This window comes from Terrapene carolina, unplaced genomic scaffold (genome assembly GCF_002925995.2).
Source record: "Terrapene carolina triunguis isolate 2854851 unplaced genomic scaffold, T_m_triunguis-2.0 Scaffold838, whole genome shotgun sequence".
NCBI lineage: Eukaryota > Metazoa > Chordata > Testudines > Emydidae > Terrapene > Terrapene triunguis.
In genome coordinates, this window is record NW_020665189.1 from 7,290,400 (window position 1) to 7,309,861 (window position 19,462).

Consider the following 19,462-nt stretch of genomic DNA (forward strand, 5'->3'; position numbering starts at 1 on the left):
GTGCTTAATTTTAAATGGAAATCATTGTTTAAAATATTCAATTGGCTTTGCTCTCCAGCATAAATGTTATAAAATAGAGATTGTTTGTTTTTTGAGAAAACAGTTTATTATTGTTGAATATGTTTAACCCCGGTGAAGTAGGCTGTCTTGTGTTTTTTTTTTTTTAAAGGGGGGGGTATTTTGTCAATTTTTCTATACTCTCTTAACAGCAAATACGCATGTGCTCTGTCTCTGGGGTTTTGTCACTTTCTTCTACTTGGATTTTTTTTTAACCTCTGATGTGAAGATCTTGATGAAAAACATTGCATGTAATGGGCTAGTGGTTTCTTGACTGCCATTCCTGTGTGTTTACACATGTTGATTACAGCAAACAATTCACAACTCTGCAAAGTTACTGTGAACAGGGCCTGACTCAGCTTTATAAAATTAAAATAGGGTAAATGTACAGAAAAGTTGCACCACTGAAGAAACTGGGAAGAATACATGGGATTTGTCTTAACCATGGAGGATCTGTGGTTGCACTTAATGTTAAATTTCTGTTTAGATGTATTTTATAATGAGTTCATGATTAATATTTTAATAAATGGTTAATCAGTTGTTATATTTTTAAAGTCTAATGGGTCAATGGATTGCTTATAGCCATGGTTATAAACATCTAACATAAGCAGATCATGTCTGTAACCTGCTTATAATAATAATAATTTATCCTTTATGAGCTATTTATAACTGGAACCTTAATATAAAATGTGACCAGCCTCCTTAAACTGAGGCTATAGGGGATGGGGTAAAGATATATACAGATATCTTAAAATATAGGTGAACTTTTTTTTTTTTCAAACGATTCTTAAAGGGATTCTTACAGAAACCTGTTGGCTTCATCTGTAAGTGATCAGTTGTCACAATTCAATACATAACACTGAAAGCCACATATAGTTGCTTGTCTTGATTTCCTGCTTCTGATAACCAGTGAATTCTTGTTTTGCAGACGGACATTAACTTGCCCTACCTTACTATGGATGCTTCTGGACCAAAGCACTTGAACATGAAGCTGAGTCGTTCCCAGTTTGAGGGGATTGTAGCAGATCTGATCAGGAGGACAGTAGCACCTTGCCAAAAAGCCATGCAGGATGCTGAAGTCAGCAAGAGTGACATTGGTGAAGTCATCCTGGTTGGTGGCATGAGCAGAATGCCTAAGGTATGGCATGTTCCCCTGTGACACATACCACTTAACGCCTTTGTCCAAGGATTGAGTCACTTTTATTTGTGTTTCACAAAAGCATTTTAAAGGGGACCTAAGTCCTAATTCCAGAAACTTTGGAGATGCTGTAGGTGAAAGGCTGTCTATATAGTCAGCAGGATGAGTGGGGAGGTGGGACAGGATCAGGCATGCCTGCTCATGTGAGTAGAACAATTGCATGTAATAAGGGGCCACTCCCTGCTTGGGTTGGTGTTTGATCCAGGGGCCTGCCTGGAGGATACTGTTGACGGGATTACCCTTTCCAAGACCAGTGAGAGTTGGCAGGTGTTACACATTTCTGTTCCTGGCTCCTGCTGCCTGATGTGGACAATGTAAGCAGTGCTGTTGAGATTTAAGAACTTAAGGCTTTTTCTCTCTAGCCTGGGAGAGCAGCTTGTGGGTCAGTATGCTGCTGCCAGACTTGCGACCTATGTGGAATTCACCCCCTCTTGTCAACTTAGCTTTGGCATCTAGGGATCTTGTAGGTTCACTGTTCTGGCTGTCAGCAAAGCCATTCTGTCACCTGCCACTAATGCATAATTGGGTACGTGTTTGCTCCCTGGCATGAGCAGGTTTCACTGACCTTATTCTCTTAGCACTGGCTGCCTAGATATACCTGTATACTATGGTGATAAGCACCAGCAGGTGACTTAGACTTGCTTTGCAGACATGCAAAGTCTTGAACATTAGGACCCGCCTGCTGTTGATTTAGTGTTCTCAGATTCCAGGCTCCAAAAAGAACTGTTCAGCTTCTCTGAAGTCAGTGGGGGAATATGCTTGTGCAATGGTGTCCTCAAGAACGTGGACTATGCTGCTACTTGGAGGTCTCTTAGGGTGCGTCTACACAGGGGAGGGGGGAAAAAAAGACCCATGGCAGTGAGTATCAGAGCCCAGACCAACTGACATGGGCTTGTGCTGCAGGGCTAAAAATAGCAGTGTAGAGACTCAGTCTGGAGCCCAGGCCCTGAAACCCAGTGGATGGCGGGGAGATCTCAGAGACCAGGCTCCAACCCAAGGCCAAATGTCTACACTGCTATTTTTAGCCCTGCAGCACCAGCCCAAGTCAGTTCACCTTTGCTCTAAGACTCACTGCCATGGGTTTGTTTCCCTCAGTTATTCTCTCCCAGTCTGTGGAGAACAGTAAAGACTCTGTAGGTGCTGTGGTACTCTTCAGATGTTATCACTATCTTACTGTGACTGACAGCCATCCAGGATCCAGAGTACCTTGCCGAGGAGGGTCTGCCTGGGAGCGATTACTTCAAAGCGCTGTCTACACAGCTGCTTTCAGAGCACTAGCAGGAGCCCCACTAACCCAAGTCTGTTGACAAGGGCTGGGGGGCTGCTCCTGCAGGTGCTCAAATGCTGTGTAGACATACTGTGAGGTTTGCAGGACAGAAGTCACTAAAAGCTGCTGTCCTGGCCAAAATCCAGTGATTACATCCCCCTCCCCCCTTGCTAAGGTCCCTGCAGTTTAAACTGGGTACAGTATTTTTCTTGCCTTCTGTCTGAGTCTCTTATGTAGTGTTACACACTGTGGCTTCATTTCCATGGTGGGGGAAGCCCTTCCTGAAGTACTGAGAATCCTTTGGGGGTGGAAGACACTACTTAAATATCAGTATCCTATTTATACCTTTCTAGCACCATGTGGCCTTGCAAGGTTACATAACGCTTCCCTGACTACTCTCACTCAGAGCTTTAACTGCAGGCTGAGTTGAGCACAGGCATACCGAAATCTGCACCTGTGTATTGCACACAGTAATGTAGCTTTCTCCCTCTTGTACTGCATCTTGCCCAGCTCCCCTTCACACCACTGCTGGGGTGAAATTTGACATTACTTGGAACTGCTCTCACACAGACAATGCTCTGGGAAATGTCAGGTCTGTGATCAGAAGTAATGCTTCCCCTTGCACTGTAAAACATGCCCCCTAGGGGGAACATTTCCAGTTAATTATGTGGTCTTCCTGTATGTTTCACTGTACAAGGGAGTGTTCACGGGCAGACTAACTGGAGTAGTGCTCACATCTCCCCAGGAGCACAGTGCTCACCTGTGCAGAAAATGGCTGCTCCACTAACGCAGCTTGGGATGCAGAGGAGCTGTGAGCATCAGCTAAAATGTCAGTGGTGGAAGTGGGCCCCTTGGAGTGGAACTGAAAGCCATGTAGAGTATTTCAAACACCCAGCTGAGTTCCTATCCTGATACTTCAGCCATGGATCTTCATCAGCATGTTCTGAAAAGGTGGAGCGCGAAGTATCAACTGAAACACCACATTAAATAAGGGTCTGGAGACATTGTTGGCTTTCATATGGCTTCATTTATTCTTTAATACACTAAATGAGATGAGGTGTGCCCCCTCCTTTCTGTGGATTTTCTAACCTGTCCCACGGTTCTGTGCTTACTATTGCATTTCAGTCCCTAGAGCTGGGCCCAGCTCTGGGGAGAATAAGCCTGGAATGTGCTGACCTGTGCCCAGCTGGGATAAGTGATCCCCGTTCTGCTTGAGCAGAATGTTGCTGCGTTATTGCTGTGTGTGGTGAGCTAGGGGTCAGTGTAGGTGGGAGTGTTGAACTCTGGAGGGCTAGAGTTCTTCATCCCCTTCCTTGGGTGATTCACTGCTGGCTCACTGGGTTGGAAACAGTACTCTAGAGGAGGGGACTGGCTGTCTTTTGGCCTCCTAGATGATGTAGGTGTAGGGCAAATATGGGTACACCTGAATCCACTCAACTGGGTGCTATGACGAGCAAGTTGAGGGATGGGGGGGGAGTAGGAGCCAGTCATGGGCCTGAAGCTTAGTCTCATCTGCCACTGGATGGCAGAAGTAGTAGGGGTGTGGGGAAGGGAATGGCAAAAGTGACAGGTGGTTGGAGGACAGATAATGAAGGGTTCCTTTCTCATATATTTTCACTATACCATGGGATGGACTGTGGCAGCAAGGCTGTGATAGCAGGAGTTCCTTACACATGGGCTGTGTTCTGTACTCATTCAGGTGCAGCAGACTGTGCAGGATCTGTTTGGCCGTTCTCCTAGCAAAGCAGTTAATCCAGATGAAGCTGTTGCTATTGGTGCCGCTATTCAAGGTGGTGTGTTAGCTGGTGATGTCACCGATGTGCTGCTGCTGGACGTGACTCCTTTGTCCCTGGGAATCGAGACGCTGGGAGGTGTCTTCACTAAGCTTATCAACAGGAACACGACGATTCCAACCAAGAAGAGCCAGGTGGGGGTTAAACATCTTGGTAACTGTCTGCTTCTGATGGCGTTCCTGGGCTGTTGTTTTAGGGACAGCACAATTGCAGGCATTGGGTGCCCCATGTTCTATTTCTGCCCTGTCCCTGTATTTAAGTCCCATAGGGACCCTATGATAAGTGTGCTTTTTTTTCCCCCTATCCATGTTGCCCAGGAGGGTCGAAGTCATGCCACTCAGTGCTTTCCTCATGGCCCAGCAGACTGAAACGGAACAGCTAGACAGTTCACTCTGCTGCTTGTGGCAGCATGACTGGAGGAGCACTGTGTGCAGAGATAGCAGCGTAGGCATGATCCCAGGGTTGGGGGGGGGGAGAAGGTGGGACACCCAACATGGGGAATAGGTATAGGGCATTTGGAATTGAACACACAGTGAAGATTCAGCTGGCTTAATAGTGGTCATGTGGTAGCATTTTTGGGCTCAGGACTAAGATGAGTTCTCACTGCAGCAAGGGCTGGGAACCCTGTTAAGGCAGCCCTCTGCCCCAGAGAGAGAGAGGATATGCCTTGTGTTGCTCTCTAGCAACCATCCGAGGCTGAGGGCTTCTTCAGCTGGCTAATGAGGGTCCCTGCAATGTGCAGCCATTGGGGAGGAGAGCAGGGGATCCCAGAAGAGTCTCTTCTTCTTTTCACCCCCAAAGACCTAGATAGAATTCCAAGTGGAAGGAGAGGCTGAAATCCAACACAAAATGAGGCAGATTAGTGAGTAACTTTTCTTTGTCGGGGCGGAGGTAGATTTCAACCCAATAAACTCAACTTCCCTCCCCCCTCTTTAGAAGCATGTGGTGAGAAATCCCTTGAGCTTTTGTCTTGGGACAGAACTGGGCTGTGTCCGTGCTATGATGTTACTATCAACACATCATTCTGAAGAGAACTGGTGCGGAGACTTAATATAACTGAGCACAATGCACGGCCAAAACTGCCTTTGGTGGTCTGGAGTCAGAGAGAATGCTCTTCCCCCTATCTTGCAGGGATACTGAAAAGATTGGGCTCCAGCGCTTGTTTCCTTGTTCCCCTCTGACTCCCAGACAAACACTTTGACTGCCTTTTTTGAAATCTTGCCCTGGTGCCTGCCAATCTTTATCTTTTTGCCTTAAAATCTTTACTGTATTAAAAGGCATGTGGGGCATGGAGGGATAATACACGTTTAAAGTAGTTCTTTATCCCTTCAGCCTAACTTCCTAGTTTTCATGCTGTTCCCTGTCTTTGTGTAGTAAGTAGCTCAATTCAGGGGTTGTAAGCTGTCAAATATTCTGTTTATCTCCCCCTTCTACAGGTGTTTTCTACAGCAGCTGATGGGCAGACTCAAGTGGAGATTAAAGTATGCCAGGGTGAGAGAGAGATGGCTTCTGACAACAAGCTTCTTGGCCAGTTCACTTTGGTATGTTTGCACTAAATATTCATGACCTTAAACTACCTTAACTCACTAAGTTCCAAGCCTCCTCCCATTTTGTTTGAGGACCCCCCCCCCATTCTCTTGAAAGTGGGGACTTTAACAGAAGCCATTTGATCTTACCTGCCCCACAAATGTAAAGCACAAAGTGATCTAGGCTTGTAAATCAGTAGGCCTTACTGTCAGCCTGCCTTCAGTAACCATACGATCTTAGAGGCATTGATTTTTTTTTTTTTTTTTGGTACCCATGGAACTAGGATGTTAGAGCCTGTTGCCAAATATAACTCACTACTTAGATCCCATGTTGCTTCACAGTTGTCCCTGAGGCAGCCAGTAGCTGGCCGATCACCCCCTCCCTTCAAGTCCCTTTGGAGCAGCCTAGATTGTGTTAGACAGCAGTTACCATGCTCCAAGGGGTGATTGTGTATAGGACGTAGCTGCTGCAGTTCAGCGTGGCTGATTAGTTGACTCTCTTCATAAGTAATCAGCCTGTACAGGTATTTGTCCTCCTGATCCGTATGGACACTTGTGATTTAATTTCAAGAGTGGTCATGTTGTATAGGGATGTACTGTATCAGGGCTGCCTCAAGCTTATACGGGTTCTTAAGAGGCCTCTTCCTGCTTGACAACTCTAGTATTAAATCCGGTTGCTGGAAGGAGCCCTCCAGTAAGGCAGGACTTTGCCTCTCCTGAAGCATGGTGAATATGTCACTATTTAAATAGGGTAGCCTCAAGCAGGGCCTGGCTCTCCCCACAATAGACCCAAGTAATTAACTAAAGGAAATTGAACTTGCTGCCATGCATGGGAGGGGGAAAGTGACTTATTGGGATAAAGTTGTAAAACCGCTTTTGCTCTTCTTGTGACATTTATGGCAGCTTCCCTAGCTTCTGGGTAGAAGTCTGCTGCTGCATTAAATTAGGTCTGTCCCATTAAGTCTGTCAGATACCACTAATTTGCCACAAGTTCTGACAGGCATATCCTGGGATCTGCTTTGAGGTTGTTTTAGTTGAATTGGCAGTTCACCAAGATAATATGCACAACACTGAAGGCTTGTACACCAAGCCCACATCTGTTGGGGAACTAATGGCTAAGCACTTCTGGTTTCCAGGTTGGAATTCCTCCAGCTCCACGGGGCGTGCCCCAGATTGAGGTCACATTCGACATTGATGCTAATGGAATTGTTCACGTTTCAGCAAAGGATAAAGGGACGGGACGTGAACAGCAAAGTAAGTGCAGCTATCATTGGATCCCTTATAGTGAAGGGAAGGAAATGTATGGAATTATGCTTGGCTAATCTGTATGAACCTCTGAGTGTATGAACCCCAATAGTGTGCTAGATGTGATCCCTGCCCTCCAAAAAGCTTACAGTCTAGAGTCAGACATGGCACAGCAGGTGAGGGTGATAGGCAGACAAATGGAGGGAAGGGGAGAGGTAGGACGAGTTGTATTGGTTACAAGTTATCCAGGAGGCGTGGTATCCGCTCCAGTGTGTTAAACCTTGAGTACCAGGGATGGGCTGCTGGTGGCCATATCCAGCCACCAGATCATTTTATTTGGCCTGCCAGTAGGCAGCAGAGATGTAGCCACAGATGAGCCACAGTCAACACAGCTGGCCCCCAGCCCACTCAGATCTGAGCACCAGGCACTGTCTTAAAGTAAGGGGAGTCATGGGATACAGGGCAAACGGAGCCCAGGACTGGGAGCAGGAGCCCACACACCAGGTTGCAGTGCCACTAATGGCCCAATCACCTCTCCATCACGGAAGCAGGGGTGGGACTCCACCCCTTACCACTAGTGGGGAGGCATATCTAGAGCTGGGGTTGTAATGGCAGAGCCCTTCCCTGCTGCTGTGAGGGGCATTGGGACCTGGACTAGTTCTCCCCCCAGACTCTGCCTCCCCCAGGGACACAGACTCCACCCATGTGCCAGGCTCCCCATCAGCTCTGGTCTCCAGCTCTGGTTGCGTTCTCCGTACTGGCAGAGGTGTGCCCTGCCCCTGCTGCTGTTGGCTCTCAGATCTCAAACAGCCAGCCAGTGGGAGGCAGTAATGAACTGGGTGGCATGGGGCACAGTCGGAGCATGTGATGATCGGGGAGTGGCGCAGTCTGAGGCAGCGGTGGTTGCTTCAGTAAAAAACTGCACCCTTCAATAAGCTGGCTCGTTCATTAACTTTTATTTCTGCATGGACCACCAAAGGGTTTTAGTGGCTGTTGTGACCCTCATCTACTACCTTCCAGTTGCCCAACTTCCATTTAAAATGAGCCCTGTACATGAGCAGCCCCTGTTGAGACTCATCGCTGGTGGGAAATAGGACCAGCTTTTAAGTCCTCACTTCAGCAGATGAAGTTGCATTGAAAGCAGCCTGACTGTCTTTCACTCTGTGAAATGCAGTGATGTAGGCAGAAGAGAAGTCCCCTCATAGAGATAAATGAGCAGCTGTAGGTTATGCCCCCTTGTACCTCCAAGAAGCAGAGCTACCTACCCACAGTGGCACTTGGGGCAGTGACTGTTCTGTTCTTCCTTTGGTTGGGGAGAAAGGAGGGGGCTGAGCAGGGAGGTAGGTGATTGGGAACCCTGGACTAGGTAGGAGCTCGTTTTCACTTGTCTGCTGTGCTGTGCTCCTTGGCACACTGTCCATCTGAGAAACTAGTGTCATATGCCAATAGTCCTAGCAGCTTATTGTCTAGTCATGGGACAGCATCAGTGTGCCAAGCTCTGTTAGGAGGAGGAGGTTAATTAGCAAGACACCTGGCCAATACCAAGCACCCTGGCATGAAGAGTGCATCTGATCAGACAAGCGCAGTACTAAGAATGTACTTTATTCCTAGCTACTCTGCCACAAGAATTTTAAAACCCAGGTGCTTAAGGCAGATTCCCCTGATAACCAGCTGATTCTGGTAGCCTAGAAACAACATCTTTTAACTGCAGGGAGTTTGGGGAGCTGAAGCTGTTGTCACTGTTTACTTAATAACACAATCAAATATTAGAGGCAATATTGCCTCCACAATTAGTGTTGTAACCATGAAGCACTGTTTAGAGCCCTATAACTTTGGCTTGGAAAACTTCTTTAGCCTGGATTGCTGGATTTCTACAAAGCTTGAAGAAAAATTGTCATTATTTGAAACTTATTTTCCTATCATGATAATTTGTTGACTTCCAATTTTTTCTGCTTCATTCAAAAATGGCGGGTTATAGCTGAAGAAAACATAATTAGAAACTTGCTTTAATGATCTTGGTGAATATTTTTGGGTTCAGTCCTGTTGCTGCTGTTGACAACAAAAAACACCTTATCGACACCAAATTCATTTGAAGCAGGAGCATGCACTGTTTGTCGCCTTGTATTAGCTGGTTGCAGGTGTTCAACACAGATTCTTCTAGATTAGTATAGATACCTCCCCTTGGATATGGGGGACCACGGTTCTCGTCCCAGCCTTTAGCGATCTGTAGCGAATAACAAAGGTTGCAACCATGATCCCATTGTAAACCTCTGGCTTGTTTATCCCCTGTCTAAGTATGAAATAGACTCATGCTATTAGGTTTTTAGGGTTTAGGCTCACTGTCACCTAGAATACTCTATGAAAAATTAAGTGCTTACTGAGATGAAGACCTAAAATTGGTTCCCTTCCTGAAGTATTGTAAAATGTCCAATGACATCTGTCCCTTGCTTTCCAATGAAATTGCATTACGCCACCCCACTTGAAATGTAGATTGCGATATTGGCTCAAACAAGGCAGTTTTCACAGGGCAGCAGTAGGAAAAAATAAGTTGCCTTTATCTGAAAGCTAGTTACAGCTCTATCACTGAAGGAAATGGAGGGAGAGCATGGCTGGAAACAGTCTTGAAGCCAGGTTCTGAATTGCTCTGGGCTGCTCTCCAAAAGTGAAAGGAAACTCCATGACCTGATAAAAAGGCTCCTCCTGCATTCTGAGCCAAAATGCCCCCTTGGCCTGAGGGCCTTATACACAGGCTCACTTTCCATGTGGAGTAACTGAAGAACAGTGCGAAGTGACTTGCAGATGGTTACAAAGGAAGTACCTAGCACAGCTGGGAACAGAGAGCCTTTATCTGAGTTGCCATTCTACCAAGCCTCTCCAAGTGCAGTTCTGTCCTTGTTCTTGTACTTTCTAGTAGGTCTCCTTAGATAGGTACACTAACTAGAATAATACAGACTACTAGCAACTTTGTGAGAAACTGCAGCCGTTCAGCATTGTTACTTTGAAGGTGTACAAGGGTTGTTCTCTGAGCCCAAGAGTTGAATGCTCGCATGAGAGCAGAGAAGTGGTAAATGCGGCACTAGGAATGAATGTCATTGGGGATTGGCACTTTTCTCTTATCAGATCTTAGTTTATACTAAGCACTCTCTAAGGCAGTGGTTTTCAAACTGTGTGTCGCAACCCAGAACTGCGTCACGGAATGGAAGGGACTGGGTCACGATGGTTCTGGTCAGCCCCGCCGACCGGGCTGTTAAGTCCTGTCAGTGGTGCTGCCCGGCTGAGGCAGGCTGTTCCGAAACCGCACTGTGCCCCGGAGGCAGGTCTGGCTCCTAGGCAGGGGGGCCACGGGGCTCTGAGCACTGACCCCGCCCCTAGCACTGGCTCCGCTCTCCCATTGGCCAGGAACCGGCCAATGGGAGCTGGTGGGGGGTGCTGTGAGCGAGAGCTGTTTGTGCATGCCTCCGCCTAGGAGCAAGACGTGCTGCTGGCCGCTTCCGGGGCACAGCGTGGTCCATGGTGCCAGGACAGGCGGAAAGTCTGCTTTGTTTGAGCCGAGCCCCTTCCTGCACTCCAAACTCCTCATCCCCCGCCCCACCCCAGAGCCTGAATCCCCAGCAGTGCCCTGATCCCCTCCTGCACCCCAACCTCCTACCCTGGCCCTGAGCCCTGCCAAACTCAGAGCCTCCTCCTGCACCCCAAACCCCTTACCCCCGGCCCCACCCCAAAGCTTGCACCCAGAGCCCTGACTCCCTCCCTCACCCCTGCCCCAGCCCAGAGCCCCCTCCCAAACCCCTCATCCCCTAGCTCCTTTGGCTCACGGGCATCAACAATTTTCTTCAACTGGGTCACCAGAATTTTTTTTGAAAACCACTGCTCTATGGTGTCACTATTGCACTGGCTCAAATACATGCCTTGTGCTAGCGGCTCATTAGTACAAGGAAACGATCCCTGGCAACATGAGCTAGCTGGTGTGGCTGGAGCATTAATGTAGGAGCGCTCTCTTCGAAAGGACATGATTATTTCGATCTCTGCTGTAGGGGAAGAGATTAAAATGCAAAGCAGATTTTTTTAATGCTGTACTTTATTTTCTAACACAGTCGTGATCCAGTCTTCTGGTGGCCTCAGCAAAGATGACATTGAGAACATGGTGAAGAATGCAGAGAAATATGCAGAGGAAGATAGGCGAAGAAAGGTAACTTGATGGTGGTCGTTGTGGTCTCGTCTAATGGGTTACTAGTTTACCAGTCAAAAATCTCCATTCCATATTATGAAACTGCACTCTACTCAGAGGACTTCTGGCTTGACATATAAGGGCCTGATTAAGAGATCATAGGTCATTGTACTCAAGCCAATGTTTGCATGTGCAATGACTGCAATTGCATGTGCAAATGGGTTTTTAGATGCCTAGATAACCACTTGTCCCCCTATTACCAGATTTCTACATGCAGTTGGCTTTAACTGCAAGAAAATATAGGCATATAAATACCCAGCTCGTTAATCTCTGTTCAATAGCTGACCTTACATTTACTAACCAAGTACTTTAAAATTCTTTTCTAAAGAATTAAAGGGACATGGTTGTGTTATAAACAGACAAATTCCCCTACCTGTTACTAATATGTGAATGGAACTTTTAAAATCTGGTTGAATCTACTTTTCACCACGGATGCTGTTGAATGTTTACATTTAATTCATCTTGGATATTGAAGCTAGACCTACCACTTTCACTTCCAGTTTCTCATGGAGCAGTGCAATGCTGTGTCGTTAGGTGCAAACACAGCAGGGAGCTGTTTAAACTGTTTTTACTGAACTCATTGAAATAATTTTTTTGTAAATTTTACAAAACCAAAATGTTGGTCCTAACCCCCATGACACTCTCCCCTTCAATGGGCAATTGCAGTGCACATGTTAAAAGCCTGGTCTCCAGCATCTTGGGTGTCAGGTCTCATCTGAGTCTTGGTATTTATGCCTTCCGTGCACATGAGAGCACCATTCCCTCAGGGAATATCTGGCCAGAGTCCACATCGACTTAGTCAAAAAGGAGTGACGCTTTCTGCACTCAAGTGATTCAATCTATAATATTCATAAGGTTAATGGTTGGGACTAATTGATTTAATGAGAGTAAACTATAATGAATTGCACTACTAAATATAGAACATTGATTTAAGCAGATGATACTGTAGGATATGGCACTAGCATATGCTTACAGACTGCAGAAATTGACACTGTAGATGCTTTACACTGCTCTCATCTCTACAGAACTAGTGATCTTGTATTGGCAATGCTTTTAAATCTCTGATCCTCAGAAGGGTGAAGTTCTGGTATAGACCAAAGGGTAGAATATTGGAGTAGCTTTCTGTGAAAGGAGCTGAGTTTTCTTAAGAGGAGTTGTAGCTTTTTCTTCTCTGCTTCATACCTCTGTTGAAACCCTGAGATTCTTGACCCCTTGGCGTTTGGCAGTTACATGTGCAAAATACACACTTGAGGTGCCAGCTACTTGCATAACTGTCTGTTTTCATGTATCGTCTGTTGGGCAGACTTTGTAGATATATCGGTCTTGGGGTGGGAACGTTCAGAACACTCTACACCTCTTTGTCTTGTCACTGTTTGTGTTCCTAACCCACTGAACTAGTGTTGGTGGTTTCAAGTGCCCAGATGACAACCGTGAAATGCGGGAGACACACCTCTCCACAGATTGGGTGCATGACAGACAGCAGTACAAGTTTTCCTGTGCTGACTGCTAACATGCTTAAACCGTGATATGGAGTGATTCACTCACGGATGAGGGCAGTTCATTCCCCGGTTCCCATTTTTAACTCTTGGCCTCTGCAGGGTGTACCAGCTCAGGTGCCTGGGGTGGTGGTGGTTTCAGATTAGGTGCTGTGAACTTTGAACCACTGACAAGGATCAATAGAAAATAAAGGAGGATTTTTTTTTTTTTGCTAACAACTCCATTGCACCTCACCCTTCTGAGGATCACATTATTCTTGTGGGGCATTCTTCCAAACGGGTGGAACATCCAGCCCTGCTCTGTTTGAGACTGCCATCAGTGCAATAGTTCATGCTACCACATGGATTAACGCACTTGAGCAATGGGCCACATGGTTCATCTGCCTGTAGTAAGGCAGTACTGCAGCTGGCCCCATGCTGGCTATCTTTGCAACCAGGAAAGCTGCTAGGGATTTGCATTTCTTGACCAGCAAACCTAGTATGCAAAAATAATTTAAATATTGCAGAAAGCATGGGAGATACCAAAAATCTGAAGGACCCCCAAATTCACAGAATCCGCGATGTTCCACGCTGCTCCTAGTACCCTGTCAGCTGAGAAACTCCGTAGCCGGGTCTGAAAGCTGAGGCTCCAGATGTCTTGCCCAAAATACTGAAACAAAAACCATATTTCCTTCCTTGTTGGTGTTACTGGCACACGGGAAAATCCATGTGCAGCAAATGCCATGTGCTTGGCCTCGCCATCTGGGAACGCATCTGGGAATTTCCCAGGGGTATGAGGGTTGAGATGGCTCACTTGGATTTCCAAACACAGATTCACCTGTAAGTGACTTGTTTGTTTCCTTACAGTGTGGGGAGGAAGTTGGTTAAGTCTTGTCTGAGTTCTCTCCATTGCCATTCCGCTAAGCCATCCAGTTCTGTGCCACTCCCATCTGTTTACACTGTAACTGAGTTGTGTAGGTCTGAATGTTATATTGCATAGACCCTTACCCAGTTGTCAATTTGCCCAGGAACGTGTCGAAGCTGTGAACATGGCAGAAGGGATTATCCATGATACAGAATCCAAGATGGAGGAGTTTAAGGATCAGCTGCCAGCAGATGAGGTGGGTATTTTCTGATGCCTTTGTTAAAGGAGCCAGAGTTCCCTACAGTATCTTCCCTCTCGGGTGAAGCATTGGTTAGCATGTAACCTCTCAGGGATTCTTAATTGTTTAAAATAGCATGTGGCTGAAACTTGCTAGAGAAGCCGACTTCCAGAATACGTGAAGAATTCTTAACAGTGGAAGGCAGGCACAGTCCTTGGCTGCTTTTTGTCCCACTTGGACGGTGGAGGTGATTGGCTGTGTGGGAGAACATTTTATTGTAGCAGAGAATTTGTTTCAAACCCTGAGTTGCAAGTGTTAGTAAAGTGTAGGTGGCTTATGAAGATGTTAATGTGAAAGGTTTTTCAGTTAACCATACCCTTGATCTGACTCCATAGAAACATTTGCAATGGCTGATTTCAGAGGGAGTTTTTTTCTTCAAAGACACTGAATGTATGAAACAAGTTTTCTTTGTCTGTAAGTTAATAAGCATTAAGTGAAGGCTTCCATTCTGTCCTGAGTGTCTCAGAACAGTGGGTGAACTTGCAAGTACAACACCCAGGAACTTGGGAGCAGCTTAAATGGTTTTAACATAGCTTCCTTCCTTTAACTGGAGTGAGTCAGATGCTTAGTGTCAGAGGGGTTTTAATACTGTTCAGTGACTGCTTCATCTCTGCATTAATCTTCATTTCAAAAGCTATGTTTAAAACTGAGTTCACAAGCTGCAAAAGTATTAAAGCATCCACTTCAAACAAGTAATTTGGGGTTTAGGAAGGGCCAAGGCTGGAGATTCTTGGCAAGTACCCTTAGGTTAGCTTAGATAAAGATTCAATGGCTTTACTCAGATCACTGTTGGGCTTTTTTTTTAAAAAACATGGGTGTGGACACACCAGGTCCTCGTGTAGCCCAGTGAGAGGTAGAACTTGTTCTCTGGCCTAGCAGGGGCTGGGAAGACAAGAGACTACATACTTAGCCTCTGAAGGGAAGTTGTATGGGAAATATGTCTAGCCCCATCATTGCTTTGTGGGAGACCAGAGGGGCAGTGTTAATGGGCCCTGGAAGGAGTGTGGCCTGCTTGGAACAGGGAAATCTGTTATACGAGGCTTCAAGAACATAGTATTCCTTCCAACCTGTGGGCCTAAAAGTAAAGGACTGGCAGTGCCTGCCCACGTTCTGCCTCTAGACCTGGCTGAGCGAATGTCCCACACCCTCACAGCTCTGTCAGTGCAGCTGTCCCACAGTAACCTCACATTGCCAATCCTGCCCTCTTGAGCGCACTCCCAGTCTGACAGAGAAGTGACAGATGGCAGCAGGGACTGGGATGAGACCATATTGCTTTTGTTTGCATCCCCACTCCTCCCACACACAACAAAGGGAGGAAACTCTTTGAGGCTTCGTGCGTTGAACACTCTGCTTTGTGGCTCTTTCTGGTGGAGTTTTAAAGACGGGTAGATGAAGAGCAGCTTTTTCTGCTCCCGTTGATTCTGTGGTGACAATAGGTCACTAGAGGTATCAGTGAGGCCAGCTCTCAGCCAAAGGGGGCAGTTGGGTCTCTGTGGCCCTTTTAAGTCCTTGGCTTCTCTGCTGAGACTGCAAACAAGGTGACCAGTTAGTGCCAGTTGTGGTGTATTCAGTGATGTGGATACATGCCCATTGGGAACTGGACAAGCTACTAGGCACTGCAGATGTTTAATTTAATTTGAGACTTAAGTCCACTCCTTTTGGCAAGAGCTGAGAGGGGGCTGTAGAAGTGAAGGGCAGAGCTCAGTTTTAATGAACTAAGTGCAATGTAACTATTGTTTGTAACTTGTTTACAGTGCAACAAACTGAGGGAAGAGATTGCTAAAATGAGAGAGCTGCTGGCTCGTAAAGATGCGGAAACAGGAGAAAACATCAGACAGGCAGCATCCAGCCTACAGCAGGCGTCCCTCAAACTCTTTGAAATGGCATACAAAAAGGTGGGTGTGCAGGGCTTGTGGATTACACTGGTGCTTGTACAGGGAGAGGGAGCTGGTCCAAATGAAGCCTTAGAGGATTGTCCATGCCTGGGTAGCTTGAAGCCACAGGTCAACGCCCCTAAATAGCAGCTGTTGCACTAGTGACATCTTCTCTGGCACAACGTCTTGAGCTGTCCAGCCAATCACGGAAGTTCTGAAGTCTGATCCTCAATATTATGCAGCATTTTGTTTGTGCTGCTGATGTGTCCCACCGATTACGTATAACTTTTTAATACCTTGTAGAAACAGTCATTACAAAGCTCTTGATTGGTGACAAGCAATACTTGACTGTTTTTATACATCAAGATAAATGGGCATCAGGCAAACCTCCTAGCAGAAGTATGAATGTAGATCTTTCAGTGAGCGTAGAAAGGGTACTGTGTCCAGATGTTCAAATGCAGTTTTTAAAAACCATTAAAATGATGGCCACGTGCGTCTGACGAAGTGGGTATTCACCCACAAAAGCTTATGCTCCAATACGTCTTAATCTATAAGGTGCCATAGGACTCTTTGTTGCTTTTTACAGATCCAGACTAACATGGCTACCCCTCTGATAATTAAAATGATGGTAAATGTTATTTAAACTTCTGTGCATAATCACTGGCTGCTAGAGACTCATCATGGACTTCCTGACTGCTCTGTCTAAAATGGTCAGCGAGGGCCAGATTGTTAACGGTATTTAGGCCCTAATGAGATTTTCAGATGCACTGAGGTGCCTAACTCCCATTGGTTTCAGTGGGTGTTAGGCGCCTAGGTGCTTTTGAAATTCGCACTAGGCGCCTAAATACCTTCAATAATCTGGCCTTTAGGCTTTGTCTTTCAATGTGAGAAGAGTCTTGTGATCAGTCTAGAAGAAACCTGGGCAGCTGCTTCCAAGCTATCTGGATATCTCTGTGGGAGTAGCATACTGTAACTAACAGATGGTGTCTTTCACAGATGGCGTCGGAGAGAGAGGGTTCTGGTGGAAGCTCTGGGGACCAGAAGGAAGAGAAACAGTAGAATGTCACTCTTGCGCAGAGACTGCAGCAGGAAGAGGGTGAAAATTCTGAAGCTTGGGAGCGAAGGGACCTTCCTGAGCAGAAATGGGCAGAATTCAGTCTTACTGTGTTTTTGCAGTATTCTATATATAATTTCTTTAATGTATAAATTTAGTGTTGTGTCCACTAGATGAATCATCATTTCATGAAAGTTAATTCATGCTAGACAAAGTTCTAAATATTCAGCCCTATGGTATTTTCAACTGAGCGCCCAGGGGATTCATTCCTCATTTACTCCTAACATTTGACGAAGTGGTATACTACATTTGTTTAAAGGTTCGAAACCATGTCACAAATTCTGGGGTGGGAATGGGAGTCCTGATGTATCCTCTTTGTGGAGCCAAGTGCCTGTGAACTGATTTGTAACAGGTCCTGGGTTCAGCAGTTGCAGGGCCAGCTACATTGCTAGAGACCGTTAAATCTGCAGCTAGCTTAGTATTCTTGGACTGAAGGAGAATGGGTTACTTTAATTTGGCTGTAACTTAATTCCTTTTAAATAAGGCCACATTGAAGTTACATGCATTGCTTGTCTAAGCTTTCTGCTCGATACCATGTCTCTTCTCTGCGTATGGTAAAACAACTTCCCTGATAATAAAATTGTTCTTCTTGGATCTATTCTGGATATTTTAAAATAAAAATGGAAAAGCGTCCAATTTCTCTTGAGTTTTTGGCTAGTTGCATCCTGGTGAGATGGCATTTGTTGGTAGACCCACTGCTGGCACAAAGAATGTGAGCAAACTGGAAACCTGAATGCCATATGTTTTTGAAGTAAACTAGCTTCATTAATGCTTTAGTCCTAGTTACATTCAGAAAGGTTCTTCCTGCTTTTCTCTTACTTAGTGCTTGCATGCTCTTCTTGGAACGTAGGAATTGTCCTGCTGGCTCAGACCAGTGCTTTATCTAGTCAATATCCTGCTTGGAGCCAGACATCACTGGCTCCAGAAGAAATTGTGCATTATGGGGCTTTTTGCACTTATAGAAGTTTCTTCCAGGCAGTTAGTTGGCTATTGCTATGAAGAATGAGGGTTTATACCCATCATTACTACACTTCTAACACAAACTTAATTGAATGTGACTGGTTGTCCATATAAATGTCTCCTCGTCTGGGCTAGATGCAGTTCTGGGAATTGTATAAAGAATGGAGGACACTTCATAGAAACTGGACTTTTGACCAAGTTTCAGGAGATAAAGGCTTCTCCATTACCTCACTTTGCACTAAGTATGAACAGGCAAGACAGTGTATCAACTGCCTCCTGACTATTACAGTCTGTGCAAATTAATACTTTAACTCACCCAAAGTAAGGATTACCATCCCAATCTCTCCACTCCCAAACGTTTCCTTCCCCCTTCCCAAGTGCCCAGCAGTGATTTCACTTCTGTGGTAAATCTAAACCCTACTCTCATCCCAATTGCAAAACCCTCCCATTCCCTGCCTCCTCCAACATCTGTCAATACTGACCCCAACAAGCATCTTGTCTTGAGGGTCTTCCCCCAAAATTGCCCTCTGCTCTGCATTTGAGCCTGAGCTTTCACTCCTTAAACTTCCCGCTCTCTCAGCTGTAGATTTCAGATTAAAGTGTCCTCCATCCCTTGCTGCTAGCCCCCCTTCTGCCCCACAAACCAAGATTGTTTTTCCTCTACTAACAGCAAAGCCTGCTCACTCAGCTACTCCACTTCTGATCTGCTGCTCCTATCTTCCCAAGCCCACGTGCTGCCAGTTTCCAGCAGGGAGCTTTGGCACTATTGGGTGAGTCAATGTGAGCAGTCAGGTCAGCCACTCACTTTCATCTCCAAGTGGGCTCATGTAAAAGCCTATACAGGTTTTAGAAGATTTCTTTTGAGCGGAATTGAGAACATGCCTACTCTGTTAAATCTATTCAAAGGGGGGCTTTGTAAAACTCTGTGGGTCATCTGTGTGGAAAGGCAGTCATTAATAGCCCCCCAAATAGATCTGATCTACAGGTTCTACCTCTTGCCTGAAATAGTCTAATGATGACACCTATGTTTGAGCTGAACACCCTGGGCTGGGACATATTAAAGGCCCTGTTCTAATTAGTGAAAAGAAAATAAATTTGCGCTTGCTGTGTTTCAAAAGTGTGCTTGGAAAATAAACGGCTTGAATAGGAGCCCTTGGCACAAGGCTGGTACAGAGGCTAACATAATGTTGTATCAAGGTATACAGTGGTGCCCCTATGATCAGAGGTTGATCTGGTGTTGAACAGCTTCATCATTGATCCAAAAGTGTTGGGGGGTTGGGCTAAACAGGGCTCCAGTGGTATCAAAGGGGATGCAAATTCCAGGGAGGGCAGAGAGAGGCCTAGAGGGGAAAAAGATGGGCATCAAAGAATGAAATGAGTTTGAACTTGGAAAAATGTAAGCTCAGAGCCCTGGGAGAAAACTAATCAAACACATAGTTAATGGGGAGAGAGGCCAGAAATGCGTCACTGCAGAAAGAGAGGCACAGTAGTTGGCATCACAGCTTTGAGCCAGGAATTTCCAGAGCAGACTCAGGATTGTCAGGGGGCAGGGGAGTGATGAC

The 19,462-nt window shown here is 45.9% G+C and overlaps 1 protein-coding gene and 1 non-coding gene across 2 annotated transcripts in view; both read left to right on the plus strand.

The window, feature by feature from the left end:
* The window catches only part of HSPA9 (heat shock protein family A (Hsp70) member 9), a 32,938-nt gene extending 15,365 nt beyond the window's left edge, over positions 1 to 17,573 (plus strand). Inside the window, exons 10-17 of the mRNA XM_026660831.1 lie at positions 986 to 1,195; positions 4,222 to 4,449; positions 5,752 to 5,856; positions 6,978 to 7,095; positions 11,181 to 11,275; positions 13,818 to 13,910; positions 15,707 to 15,847; positions 16,823 to 17,573. Coding sequence (XP_026516616.1) covers positions 986 to 1,195; positions 4,222 to 4,449; positions 5,752 to 5,856; positions 6,978 to 7,095; positions 11,181 to 11,275; positions 13,818 to 13,910; positions 15,707 to 15,847; positions 16,823 to 16,885 — 1,053 coding nt within the window. The 3' untranslated portion in view covers positions 16,886 to 17,573. The remainder of the gene's footprint in view (positions 1 to 985; positions 1,196 to 4,221; positions 4,450 to 5,751; positions 5,857 to 6,977; positions 7,096 to 11,180; positions 11,276 to 13,817; positions 13,911 to 15,706; positions 15,848 to 16,822) is intronic.
* Positions 5,310 to 5,380, plus strand: LOC112110943. Its single transcript, XR_002908446.1, has one exon. It is a non-coding gene; the product is annotated as a small nucleolar RNA SNORD63 (small nucleolar RNA).
* Positions 17,574 to 19,462: the final 1,889 nt, after the last annotated feature.